General features: G+C 35.0%; 1 protein-coding gene across 7 annotated transcripts in view; it reads right to left on the bottom strand.

Moving 5' to 3' along the window:
* FER (FER tyrosine kinase) overlaps positions 1–14,214 on the bottom strand; it is a 412,363-nt gene that overhangs the window by 278,168 nt on the left and 119,981 nt on the right. Inside the window, exon 1 of one of the 7 annotated variants that reach the window (XM_035015024.1) lies at positions 4,259–4,789. The exons of the other annotated variants lie outside the window; for them this stretch is intronic. Within the exon in view, the coding sequence (XP_034870915.1) occupies positions 4,259–4,396 (138 nt within the window). The 5' untranslated portion in view covers positions 4,397–4,789. Of the gene's footprint in view, positions 1–4,258; positions 4,790–14,214 lie in introns of those variants that run through there. 7 annotated transcript variants of the gene reach the window in all.

Here is a 14,214-nt window from a genome sequence, read left to right as displayed (position 1 = left end):
TGGCCACCCACTCGTGGTACCACTCCTTTAGGAAACAAACAAACAAACACCCTATAATCTTTACAAGCTCAATTCCTTATGATGCTCAAGTGTCTTCTTCCTGTTAACTTAAATACAAAGGAAAAGCTAACCTTTCATTGGGTGAAATCATGCAGTAAATAAACCATGTCACCAAGGATTTCTGGAATTCTAGTAAACAGTATCTTGAATGGTGTCTAGATTCTAGCTGGAAACATCTGGTGATGATAGGAATTGACTTGAAAGATGTGGCTTTATCTAATAAAGTATTTGCCCTTGCTTCTGTCAGCACTTAGAGTGGATTAGCAATAATACCTTCTGGAACAGAACAATCTATTTTTGTGTGCTTCTTCAATGTAAGGTTTTTTTTTCTTGGCAAAGAGAAGCTTTAAGGCAGCCAATACTTTCTTGCTACCACAAACAAAACAGTCAGTTTTTACTAATTACTGCAGGATATATACTTTATAACATTAGAAATACAGAAATACTTCACCTGCTGTGATGGAGTGAGAAGGCTAAAAAACATTTCATGCCCTTCCTCTTTCCCCAGTCCCCATACAAGCACTAGAGTCTATATTCTGTGATGAATTTTCATCATACATTCAGTGTTCTCATACGTCTATAGACATGATGCTTCATCAGGATAAAGTTTATGTAAATAATATTTTTTAAATCCACAGAAGGGCATAACAAAAAGTAAACTATAAAGGCCTCAGTAATTATTTGGCTAAGTGATTAAATAGTCTGAAGTATTCACCTATCATCTATGTTTTTGTTTTATTTTAAAATTTTGAACATAATTTCTACCAATTCCACTCCCTTTCATTCTCTTTAAGAAAAGAGCAAAAAGAGGGACGCCTAGGTGGCTCAGTTGGTTAAGCATCTGCCTTCGGCTCAGGTCGTGATCCCAGGGTCCTGGGATCGAGTCCTGCATTGGGCTCCCTGCTCAGTAGGGAGCCTGCTTCTCCCTCTCCCTCTGCCTGCCACTCCCCCTGGTTGTGTTCTCTGTTAAATAAATAAATAAAATCTTAAAAAAAAAAAAAGAGAAGAGCAAAAACAGTCTTAGTGTATATATATACTTTGAAGGGAGATGCCTTATAAAAATTATATCTTTCATAACTAGAATAAATCTTTTGTCTGAAATTAATTAGAAACTCAGCATATAAAGTAATAATCTAAAACCATACAATTAGCAAGAACAACCTGAAATAATGTACAATTACCTTACATTCTCTTAACATATAAAATAGCTCTTAAAATCCTTACAATCTTTTATTCATTCTTAGGAAAAAAGTTCTATGATAAATATCAAGAATGCATCAACCTAATTATTTTCAGAAATACTATTATCACATTACCAAACACTGAAATATGTATATAACCTTAAAACATCTGACATACTGTCAATTGGCAGGGCCAATTAGGCTTCCTAAGAATTTAACCAGAAACTAGGGAGCTGGGGGGAAGGAAAATCCCACACCTTCAAAATACAGAAATTTACTAAAGGCAAAATGCCAAGGCCAGATTTTTAAATACTATAATCTATCATTATGTCTAGTGATGCACTAAAATTCCTCTACCTTAAAAAACAGTGCTACAACAAGCTCTTGTGGTCCAGTACCTTCTAAAACATACAAACAAACAAATAAGCAACAACAATGGAAACAGCAGTACTATGCTGACTGATATTTTCCTGTATTCACTAAAATTTTGCTTATTCTTTCAGCCAGGATTAAATTCAGTTATGTGCGGCAGAAATATGTCTAAAATTAACCTACCTGTATAAGAAGTCTGAAAAATAAGCAGTCCAGAGCTGATGCCAGTTACTCAAGAGGGACAAGGGCCAAAGAGCTTTCTTCCATCCTTACAAAAGGCCTCTTGACCTAAACTTACTTATCAGCTACTATCCGTCAATCAATACTATATTAGATTGATGAACATAGAAACTAAGGTTTGGGATGGGTGTTCCACATGAATGATCAAGTCATCCCAAATGGCTCAGGGTATAAAAAAGAGAGAGTAAGCCAGAGAACTTATTCTTTGATAAACGAAGGGGAATGAACATAAGTACGAAAGAATTCATCAGTGAGAAGTAACCAAACTTCACAAGCCTTGAAAACACAGAGGCTTTCACATTAGGGTGAAAGAGTAATAAAGGAGCATTAAGAACCACTTCTCAATGCCAAGTTACATGGAATATGGGACAATGAGGAATCTCCTCTTGAGAAGGAAGTTTGCTTACTAGAGTAAGATTCCAGAGGGCACAGTAAAAAATGTGGAGAAGATGGAGAGCTTATGAGGATGCTTTAGGGAAGTGAAAAAACAGTAAAGAATGGATCTGCCATAGACAATACAGAATTAGTATTACATTAATAAGACTACTTGAAGAAGGGAACAGATGGCTAACAAAAGCAGCACAGCTGGGGTGGGGGAGGTGAAAGTTCACCAAGGGAAGACAAACTAGCCCTGGACAAGGTCCCAGTTCCAGGGGAATCCGAGTTTCTGGTAAAATGGAAGGCTCCTGCCTAAAAAAAGCCCTCATGAGTCAGTATGCATCCTGTGGTCATAAGGATTCACTGGAAACACCATTAAAGAATATCAGAGAGTAAAAACCAAAGATGTCAGAACATCCCTATGAAAGATTAGTGATTCCTTAAGAATTGAAAACCCTCCTTTGAACAATTCAGGTATGAAATCACCACATAAGCTATTACATGTGAATCTGAATATGTGTATGTCTGACTGAGTGTAGTAACATCTGACTAAGCAGACTAACAACAATAAATGCTTAAATGTTTAAAAGTATATTTAGAGATTTATCATAGGTAATCACATTATATTTAGGTCAATAGCTAATAACCAAAGATAAATCATCGGAGTCATGGGTGGATACAAAAGAAAAGAAAAATGAATAAAAACTGAGAATAAAAATGATTTCAAAAACAATAAAGGGCATAACATTGTTTCTGAACAAATAATGAGATATACAAAAATAAAAATATAAATACAGAAAAATATCAAGTAAGGGTCATAAAAATATATATAAGGAAACAAAGGGTAAAAAGGAAGCAAAACATTCCTTCACAGCTACAGAAAACTAGAGTTGTATGAGTCACTAGCAAGTTGTGTGAGTCACTAATTATCTTGGGCTTCAGAGACATTATTATATATAAAATGATAGATTGGGCAGGATTGACACCAATGGATTTATGACTCCATAAATCAAGATAACACAAAACTTACAAGTGTAAGAAATGATTCTTCTATTTATGAATAGTACTTACTGAATGACGGCAGGACACTAATATTTATAGCACCTTAAATGTGGAATTTGGTGACATTAAAACAGGAATTATATATCTACTACAACTCTCAATAAATATAAGAAAAAAACATATGAAGGTATATAATCATTGAATATTCTTCTGACATTTTCCATTCTTATTTGAAGGCCAGAATTTGTTTTTCCTAACATAGTGAATATGGAAGAATGACAGCCGAAAATATAGGGGCATTAATTAAGGGACTTGGAGGATGCAGGCAATTAAGTTTAAACTGCAAAATAATTTATAAATATAATTCTTTACTAACACAACAGATTTAAGATAGGACTCCGTTCCTATTATTCATAGAAATTATGTTATCCATTAAAATATTAAGAAATTAGTGTGTTCCAGGTTACTAAATTAAACCATAAGAATTGATTATAAAATTAGTATCGAACTATATAGTTATATATCACAGTGAAAAGCTTTATCTTGAACTGTCACCAATTATTTAACACCTAACAAGAAACAAATATTATTATTTTCCTTTCCTCATAGAAATTGAAAATATGAAGGTAAAATTGGGCTTACCAACTGATAAAAAAACTGAAATTTGGAAAACAGAAATCTTAATACCATCACAGATTTTAAACTGAGCAATGCTTCTCTTCAGATATTCCACAAAAGTGTGCTTTTTTTCCCCCTTTCCCACATTTTGGCATAGTAGAAAGCACATATTTTTCACAAATCTGAGCAGTGAATTAAAAAAAAAATAAATAGAAACGGAAAACAAGCCATTTTCGTTTTTTAATGGGTTTGTTTGGCATCTGAGTGATAGTATTCCCTCAAAAGAGTTTTGTTTACTAGCATACTCAGAAGTCAGGCAAGAAAAATCATTCTTCCCATCTGAAGAGGCAGCATAAAGTAGATGCTGTGCTTGGCTAACGTAGGCCTGACCCAGCCTTCCGCCTTACCTGATCTTTTTTGACTTCTGAGGTAGAAGAAGAGGCAGCTTCAAACCCGTGCCTTAAAGCACAGGTTTTACAGGACTGGGAGTCACACCCAGGCTCCAGCCTACACTCACAATACAAACATCTGTTTTTCTTCTCCATCTCAAATCTTAGCCAAGAGCTGGTGACGGTGGGCCTACAGAAATCAATTTGTCCACAGACCTTCCTGTCTGAGCCAAATGCAAGATAGAAGAGGCACAGATCTGGATCTCCGATTTGATACTATCTCCCCCTGTTGGCATGGAAGTATTGCAGTCAGTTCTGGGTAAAAGGAATCAATACAACCAACAAGTGTTACTGTTTATCCAGCAATACTGAGAAAATCCTCATGCATTAAGTAATCTATTATTTAAGAAATAAATCTGTTTTCTAACTGATTTTTTAAAATAAAATAACTTGTTTTCTTCCTATAGAACCTGTAAAAGTCTTTCTGCTTCAGAAACTTGGATCTTGAGATCTCTGAGAATAAACCAAATTTTTAAGCACTTCTTGAAACAACACTGTGCAAACAGCTGTGCTATAAAGCTTTTATTAATCCAGTGCTTTTTAATTAATTTTACTAAGGTCTAACTGCCCAGTGCTTTATAATTCCTATGATTCAAAAAGAAAGGAATTAAATTATGCACAAGTGATCTTTAAGGTCTCAATAAAAAAAAAAAATTAAAAATTTCCTTGCAGCAAGAATTTTTGAGCTTAACATATAATGAGGTGACAGGACTGAGAAACAGTAGGATGTTTAGGATACTTAAAATCATAAATTTTTAATCTGAACATAAGGCTCCTATTTTGATACTCTGTTCTATAATAATTTTTTAACTGCTATGTAAATCCTTGCTTTATTCATTCATTTTTTTAAAAAGAAGGTACTGTGCAACCACTAGATGCCAGATACCATACCGAGATACTGGACAGAACATTCTTTAAAATGGACCAAGCTTTAAGGAACTTTATGAAAATAAATGAGAAAAATAGGAAAAGCAAGAGAAACCTACTACACAAAAGTCTGACTCAATAAAATTTTCCTGGGTTCACAATTCTGTCATAACTTCTCCTCCTTTAAACCCTTAGCCTCCCTTTCCAATTCAATGCAATTTTAAAAATAAGTAAAATTTACCTCTTTGTATAATCTCCTCTATTTTTCTATTTTAAATATATGCACATTTTGATTTTGTTGTCCATAACAACAATTCTTCTTTACATCATGCCCATCAGGGAGAAGTCCTATTTTATATTCTGAGAATAATTTTTATAAAATATTACATTTAATAAATAATAATAGACACCATGGGATGGGGAGCTTCTTATGAGCCAGGCACTGTTCTAAACATTTTAAGTGGATTATCTCATTTAATCTCCTATAATAATCCTATGAGATAGGTTCTATTACAAGCCCTAGTTTACAGATGAGAAAACAGGCACAGAAAGCTTAAATGACTTGCCCAAGGTTACATGGTCAGTAAGTGGCTAACCTACAATTCAAGTCCAAGCAACTCTGCTCCAGAATTCATGCAATTAACCACTATACTATGTTACCTGGGCTGGGTCCCTGCTCCACCTCACCAAAAGTATTCTGTTGCCAAAAAGTCTCAAAGGATGTATTAGCAACTTATTTTGTTTTTCTGCAATAGGTTGATATACTCAAGAAACAATACATACTGATTCTCAATATTCTTTTGTTGGTCTCATTTTTTCCCCTAGATCATTTTAAACATAACAATTCATATTTTTATACCACAAATTTACTTTTATTTTCCTATCTTTATCTCTTATTTTCTGTTTGGTCTTATTTATTCTTTCAATATTCATTTAGCATTTATTAAGTACCTGGCATATAAATTCATAGCTCATAAAAACTGCAAAATTTAAATCTGGAAACAATCTTGGAGATAAAACAAAAACTTGGAGATAAAACAAAAACAAAAAAACTAATGTTTACAGTCAAGGAATATAGAATCTAGAGTAGCTAGATTTCTTGCTTCTTGGTCGAGCCCACAGAAAAGCTAATTCAGGTATGTCTCCTATAATCATCTAATACCCACTGGTTTTGCTTTTCAGAACAACAAAATTTTGATGTCATCTAGATACCTCACTAGGCAGTCTTCCAGATCACTTATAAAGATAATAAACACAACAGATGTTGTATCAGTGTCCTAGGGCTGCTATAACAAAGTACCACAACCTGAGCAGCTTACGACAACAGAAATTTATTTTCTCACAGATCTGGAGCTCAGTGTCTGAAATCAAAGTGTTGGCAGGGCCAAAACTTCTAGGGGAGGATCCTTCCTTCTATCTTATAGCTTCTGGTAGCCCCAGGCAATCCTTTGCTTATGATAGCATAACTCCAATCTCTGCCTCTGTCTTCACATGGCTGTATTCCCTGTATGTCAATCTTTCTTCTCTTCTTATTGGGACACCAATCATATTGAATTACAGCCTACTCCAATGACCTCATCTTAACTATCTTAACTTCATTACATCTAGAGACCCTTTTTCCAAATAAGGTCATATTTATAGGTACTGAGTATAAGGATTTTAACATCTCTTTTTGCAGGATACAATTCAACCCATAATGGATGTGATTATTAGTTGCTGAGGCACCTTGATCTTTACGCTTTTCCAGTTAAGTCCATATTTATTGATTCTTACCTTTTTGATTTCTGATTTTAAACCTTTTCTTGGGTCATGCTAAAAGCGTATTCACCATCCAATGGTGACTTACTATTTAGTAATCTTTGGTAAAAAACATTGTCAAAGTCTTTTCTAAAACCTAAGTTTATACCCTGTTATCTTCATAGAAAAGAACTCTGAGAATAATCAGTCAGGCATGGTTTCTTCCTTAAAAATGTTCTCTTTCCCCTAGGAGATTATTTTAATATTTGATGACTCTATTTGTTATTATGGATTCTAAGAGCTGGCCCAGTACTCAAAAAATATTTATGGACTCTCTTCCATGTGCCAAGTACTGCACAAAGCTAAGGAAATAGCAGTAAACAAAATGAAAATAACTGTCTTCTTGGAGCTAGTTTGGGAAGCTGGCAGGGATTATAGGAAAAGAAAACAGATACTAAAAACATATACATAAATACATGATTAAATGAGTTACTACATATAAATACACATATTAAAGTATCTAATGCATAGAAATGCTTAGAAGAACCCTACTACATAGTAAATGTTAGCCAACAAAATAATAGGAGGAAGAGGAGGAGCCATAAAGACACTAGCAGTAAGTACTAGGTAAGAAGTGAAAAGGGACAACAGGATACATAATGACAGCAGGGGTACACAGATAATAAGAGAGCCCGTTATAGCTAGAGGAATCAGAGACACCTCAAAGGAATGATATTTGAGCTGAAGTGATGGAAAGAAGGCGGTCAGTCATACGAAAAACTGGTAAAAGAATATTGAAGAGAGGAAACAGAAAGGCCTTGAGATGAGAAGAAGCTTGGCAAGTCAGGGGCAATCTGATCAGAAAGGCTAGAGTATGGGAGAAGAGGAGGGAGGCTTCACTGGGAGGAGACAGGCAGGGACAAGATCATGTAGTTTAGGCTGCAGTAAGAAACTTGAAATTCTGTGTTAATTACATAGAGATGCCACGGGAGGGTCGTTAGCAGGAGACAGATAAGATCACATTGAGATCACTCCAGTTACCATACAGAAAATAAAATGTAGGAAGGGCAAGGTAGCAAGCAGATAGTATGACTGAAATAGTCCAGGCTACAGTTATGGTGTCTTTTATTAGAATGATCTCAGTGGAGATGCTGACACGAGGTGGGATGTGGGTTACATTTTGGAGGTGGCATCAAGAGAACTTGCTGATGGAGTGGAGGGGAGATTTGAGAAAAAGTGAACACAGAGGTATTTCCCAAGATTTTGGCTTGAGTAGCTGATTACAGGTGATACCATTTACTAAGAAGTGGAAAACTGTGAGAGTGGCAGATTTGAGACTTTTGACAAGTTAAATTTGAGATTATCAGTCCAATTACTGAATGAAATGATCAAATTCTAAGCCAGCCTGTATATATGGAGTTTACTTTAGTGTCTTAGTCATGCACATGAACTGTCATCACGATATAACAAAGAACTCATTATGATACCAATAAGTAAGCATTATTTTTACATATTTAAGAACTATGATGCAGGGTGATGACTTTTGGTAGGCATGTTAAAAATAGAAAAAAATTCACATATAAATTTCAAAACTGTATGCAGTTAGTTTTATTTTTAAAATATAAGGTAAAAAATATCCTAATTTCAGAAATGTGGTTTCTCTGACACTGAGCTCCACCTGCTGGTAATTTCTTATCTTTAGGTCTGGTAATGTCTTATCTTGATGTATTATATTATGAAAAAGAATTAAACTATACTAAAGTGAAATATAGCCTCCAGCCTAAGTATACTGAAAAACCATACTTAGGAGATATCATGGTAACTTTTTCTTTCTTTATAGCTACCGTTTATTGGGTTTAGTTACATGCCAGGCACTGGGCTAATTTTTACAAACATTACCTCATTAATTTCCAAAATAATTCTGTGAGGTTTCTATGACCTGGCACATTTTACCAAGAATGAAATTGAGCTCAGAGAGGTAGTGCAACTTTGCCTACAGTGTCAGAAAATTTTGAGTTTGAATCCGCTACTCTGATTCTGATCAAATTCCTTAACCTCTTCAAGGTTCAATATTCTTATATGAAAGGTAGGAATACCACCTTCCCTGCAGGATTATGTGCCAGTAATAATATTTGATGTCTAGGATGCAGTCAGTCCCTTTCTTTTAGTAATTTTCCTTAAATGACATATTTAGAGGCAAATGTTAATGACCCAAATCAAGTGTCTTTCAAAGAATGATCTTTTGGGAAATTTTAAATTTTGAATTACAACAGATTTGTAAATTTTTTTAAATTTTAAATTTTGTTTAGAAAACTACTCCATCCAGGGGCACATGGGTGGCTCAGCTGGTTAAGCAGCCAACTCTTGATTTCAGCTCAGGTCATGATCTCAGGATCCTGGGGTCAAGCCCCGTGTCCGGCTCCATGCTCAGGGGGAGGTCCGCCTAAGGATTCTCTCTCTCCCTCACCGTCTTCCTCTCCCCCATCTCGTGCTCATGAGCACGCATTCTCTCTCTCTCAAATAAATGCATAAATCTTAAAAAAAAAAAAAAAAAAGAACCACTCCCTCCAAAATGGAACATGTTTCATACAATAGTTGGATTTATAGCACTCGTTAACCATTTATCTGCACAATCTATACGAGTGACCACACCTAAACCCAACAAAAAAAATCTACAAACTGAAATTAAGAACAACAAGGTAGAAAACTGAGTATAGTACATCATAGAAATTGCAAGCAAAAGTTGAAGTTTAACACCAACTTCTCTTTAATCATCAATAATAGTTTTTAAAATCATAACAAGGAAGAAGTTTTGAATGGGCAGTTATGCTTTCACACACATATGCAAGTTATTTTAATATATAAAATATTTCCAATAATTTTCAAAGAAAAAACAGGCCTTCAATTTTTTTTAAAAAGTCAGCAAATAAATTCACTAATAAATTCTTCTCACGGATCCACCTTCAAACAAGTATAGAATACCTGCAATTGAGAACCCTTCCCAGGGAATATATTTATCCACTGCATACCCAAACTGAAGCTAAGAAAAAGAGTACTAAGAGAAGTTAAAAGCATATGCTATTCTAAGCCTAGATTATATTCTTCGATAAAACCAGTTTATAGACAGCTGCATTCTCAGACCCCCTCAGAACTGATTTTGGTGTTATGGTCTCCAATCCACTGAGGGATTCTAGATTCTGCAAGAGATGGCCTTATCAATCTCCTTCCTGCACTAACTGTAGTGATATTGTCAAGGGCACTGTCACCACAGAAGTCAGGGTTAAAGCCTCCAGTAAGAAATTCTATTAGAGCTAAATGCAATGAAAAGCTTTGCTTCCCCTGCAATGTGACATGCTTTCTTTTATTTAATAGTAAGTGTTATATGACTTTATCTCCTTTTTCATTTTGGCCTTTGGGAAGCTTAGAGACAAAATAACAGCTCTAGTGTAGTAACTATACATGCTTTGATCTATATAGTTTTCCCCCAGTCTTGATAACCTGTTACAACCCTATTTTTCCTGGTCCTGATTTTAGTTTCTTTTCTATTTTGCTGAAACTTGTTAGCATTAGCTGCCTCAAATACTCAGGGGACTAAGACAGAAAATGAATGAATGAATGAATGAATGAATGAACACAAGCATATAAACAAGAATATATAAATCTATATAAAAAGCCTTGCAACATGCATTTTACACATTGCCAGAGCTAACAGACTTTTCTCCTAACAATTTAAGACAAAAAGCCTGATTACCTATAGTGATTACCTATATATGACGACATCATGTCCCTTGCCATCTTCAGTCCCCTAGACATGGTCATTATACTGGGCTGCCTTTCTTAGAAATGATACAGCTGAACCTTAAAGCATCAGCATTTTTTCACTTCCTGCCAGTCAGATGAAGGATTCTAAGGAAAGCTGGAAGGACACAAGAAGATTCCCTTGTGTTCTTTGGTTTTTATCATTTGAATCCCAAATCACATTGTATAGCTGCTAAGCAAGAGGTTAAAGCTGTCCCTGACTTTTACTTCGGGAGATGGCAAAGAGGCAACATCCCTAAAGATCACCCGAGAAGCCTATCAGAAATGACAGACAGAAGTTAAATTGAGCTTTCAAATTCCTAGGGAGAGTAAAAGACCAGTGTGTTCCTCAGTATGTCTACTCCCTGTTGGTTTTACTTCTCATATACCAAGTATCTTAAGTATCTGCACAATTTACTACATCAGCTTAAAAGCGTGGTATATCTTTCAGAATAAAAATAGTTATGATTTCATTCCCTAGCACTATTTTTGAAATTATAATAAGGAACCACCAAATTAAAATGAGACCTCTAAACTGTATGCTCTCATAAGATGCTAGGAAGTGCATAGGTATTAACTTCTCTTGGTGAGTTAAAGAGCTAGTGAAAATTCAGATTCAACATGTTTGTAGAGCATATCTACACCATTAGATAGTCTCTGAAATTAAAAAAAAAAAAAGAAACCCCATGGATTTTCATTATTATCAAAAGAGGCTGGCAAAGAGCCTTTCTAATTTAAACACATTTTTAATAAACTAAGACAATTATACAAATAAAAGATGACATAAAATATTCATTGTATCATACTAAAAAACACTACCTGATCAAAATGTAGAATCCCATGTTCAATTAATTTTTATTAGTTTTAAGTTCCAAAATTAAATCCTTGAAAACATGATCAAATATGATATGAAATTGATTACGGTTACAGAAAAAGCCTATATAATTCTATTATGCACAAAGGGTGAACAAAAAGGAATCTCAGAGTTTTCATGGTGATTTGAATTTCATCTATGTCATCTAATCATGAGTGAACATGACAGAGTTATCCAGCAATTTTCTTTTCTAATAATACACCTGCACTGGAGACTAATAAATGGCAGAGACTATGAATATCTTATAAGTAATAAAACTGAAAAAGGCTCACTATATCAAAAAATACAGATACCTGTAATAATTAAACACTGCTAACATAAGCTCTATCTAAATAACAGTGACATAATTAATAGCAAGTTGAAGTTACTGTCTGTATAATGAAAGTCTATACTCATCCATACCTCCTACCCTCAAATGCTATAATAAATTATGATATTTCAGGATTTCTGTTTGGAGGGACTACATTATTAAAATAAATATCAAAATGCTCCACTTTAATATTTTCTTATTAAATACTACCCAAAAACCATTTGGTAGTCAATAATTTCATGTTAATCAAATAACTACACAGAAACAAATTTTCTTAAAATATTATAATTTGGGGGGTACCTGGGTGGCTCAGTCAGTTAAGCATCTGCCTTCAGCTCAGGTCATGATTCCAGGGTCCTGGGATCAAGCCCCAAGTCAGGCTCCCTGCTCAGCAGGTAGTCTGCTTCTCTCTCTCTCTCAAATAAATAAAATTTTTTTAAAAAAATTATAATTTGCCTCTTGACCTAAAACTTGAAAATACGAGAATGAATTTTACTAAGTATCTGAACCACAAATTGTATCCCTTGATAGGTACTACTGAACTATTTAAAGCAAAAATTTTGACACCCCTAAGTTAGCTAGGTTCAATAATATTTTTATTTTATTTTAAATTCATGTGCTCTCCTCTGCCATCTCCTTTTTCCTAGCCCCTTTCTCTTTCAACTATGACCTACTTCTTATTTCTGTATTTTCTGTTGTCTCTCCTATTCTTTATCGTTCATCTTCTTCACCTCTATGTATCTTTTTCCCCTCATCTGTTTCTGTTGTTCCTGTTCTCCTCTCACCAGATCTCTCTTTTTTCCTTTCTTGATTCTTCCTTAACAGACTTAGAGACAAAGGATGGGGAGAAAGAAAGTTCCCTCCAAAAGCAAATTTTAATTAGAAGAGCCTGATTTATCCCCTAGTCAAAACCACAAAACACCTTTGTGGGATAAGAACAATGTTCTGGCTCCACGAAGACTGTATCTAATTGGAAAAAAGAAAAGAAAAAGGAACACAAACCATTTAAACTGGCAGAGTTTCAGTAGTTTCTATTTGGAACACCTAAGGTTCTACTGACTCTTAGATTAATGAAACATCTCAAAAAACAACTAAAGCTTTTCTTACCAACTGGATCCCATTTGACTCTGCCTGACCTTCTACCTCTACCAGTCCAGTTCTTGGTCCTTTGGCCACTGAAACCTACCACCCTTTATATAATCTATACCCTACTTTACTTCAATTACCTCCCAAATTACCTGCCTACCCCACATCTCCTTGCACTTGCTGAGCCCATTTGTTTCCCCCTATAGCCCTCTCCCATTCCTGGCTATACTACAGAAGTCAATTCTCCTTCCCCAAATTTCAAGACCTTTTCCTTACCCTTCTCCTCTATTCGTTTTTCCACATACTTCTCTCAATCAAAATTTCTTCTAAAAAGGGAAGAGCCAGGTTTAGACAAAATTGTGAAATAGACTCAATTCATCTTCATCAATTTCTAACTCTGCTTTCCAACACCACACCCCGCTCAGGAGGCTGCTGATCTGTGTTAGAATTGCCAAGCTTGCACTACTTACTCTTAGAGTGACTCGTACTTTCTTCAGCTCTCCTAAGCCCCTGATTGGAGGTACCTATTAATATCTCACAAAGCTTAATATGTTACTTTCCCAAGAGGCACTCAGAATTTAAAAGAACTGTTTAAGGCAACATCCTTTGCACAATAGTCCTCAAACTTTCTTCAACCCAAGAGACCTGAAAGATACTACACTTTCTCAGCAAATGTTATAGTTAACCATGGCTTGTTAAGAAAAGAGAAAGAAAGGGAGGGAGGTATAAAGTCCAAGAAAAAATATCATTATATGGGAAGGGAATGGGTGACAGACAGATAAAAGGATGGTCTGTGTAATTTAAAAAGCACCCCCCCACACATAATTCTGAAAAGACCGCCATAAGCAGCCCAACATACAGATAAAAGCTAACACACACATACAGAGTTGAGCATGCTTTCATACTGATCCCATGCTAAATTAGAATGAATTTTTTCTGAAAATTTTAGGTGGAGTACAAGATGCATAAAGGAGAGTATAAATATCAAAAGTGTACAGTTTATGAACTTTTCCCAGATTGAAAAGATTCCTGTAACCAGAACATATATGAAAAACAAGTCATGTTTGTACTCCAGAAGTCTGCTGTGTGCCATTTAGTCACTAACCCCATTCCAAGGTGTAACCACTGTCAAGGGTAACCACTATCCTAACTTCTAATATCATTGATTAGCTTGGCCTCTTTTTGAATTCCATATAAATGGAATCACAAAATATGTAATGTCTGGTATCTTTCACTCAACAT

Source organism: Mirounga leonina, unplaced genomic scaffold (genome assembly GCF_011800145.1).
Source record: "Mirounga leonina isolate KUSES-001 unplaced genomic scaffold, KU_Mleo_1.0 Mir_168, whole genome shotgun sequence".
In the NCBI taxonomy this organism is placed as follows: domain Eukaryota; kingdom Metazoa; phylum Chordata; class Mammalia; order Carnivora; family Phocidae; genus Mirounga; species Mirounga leonina.
The sequence above is the reverse complement of the archived record's forward strand: the minus strand, read 5'-3'. Positions and strand labels throughout refer to the sequence as shown.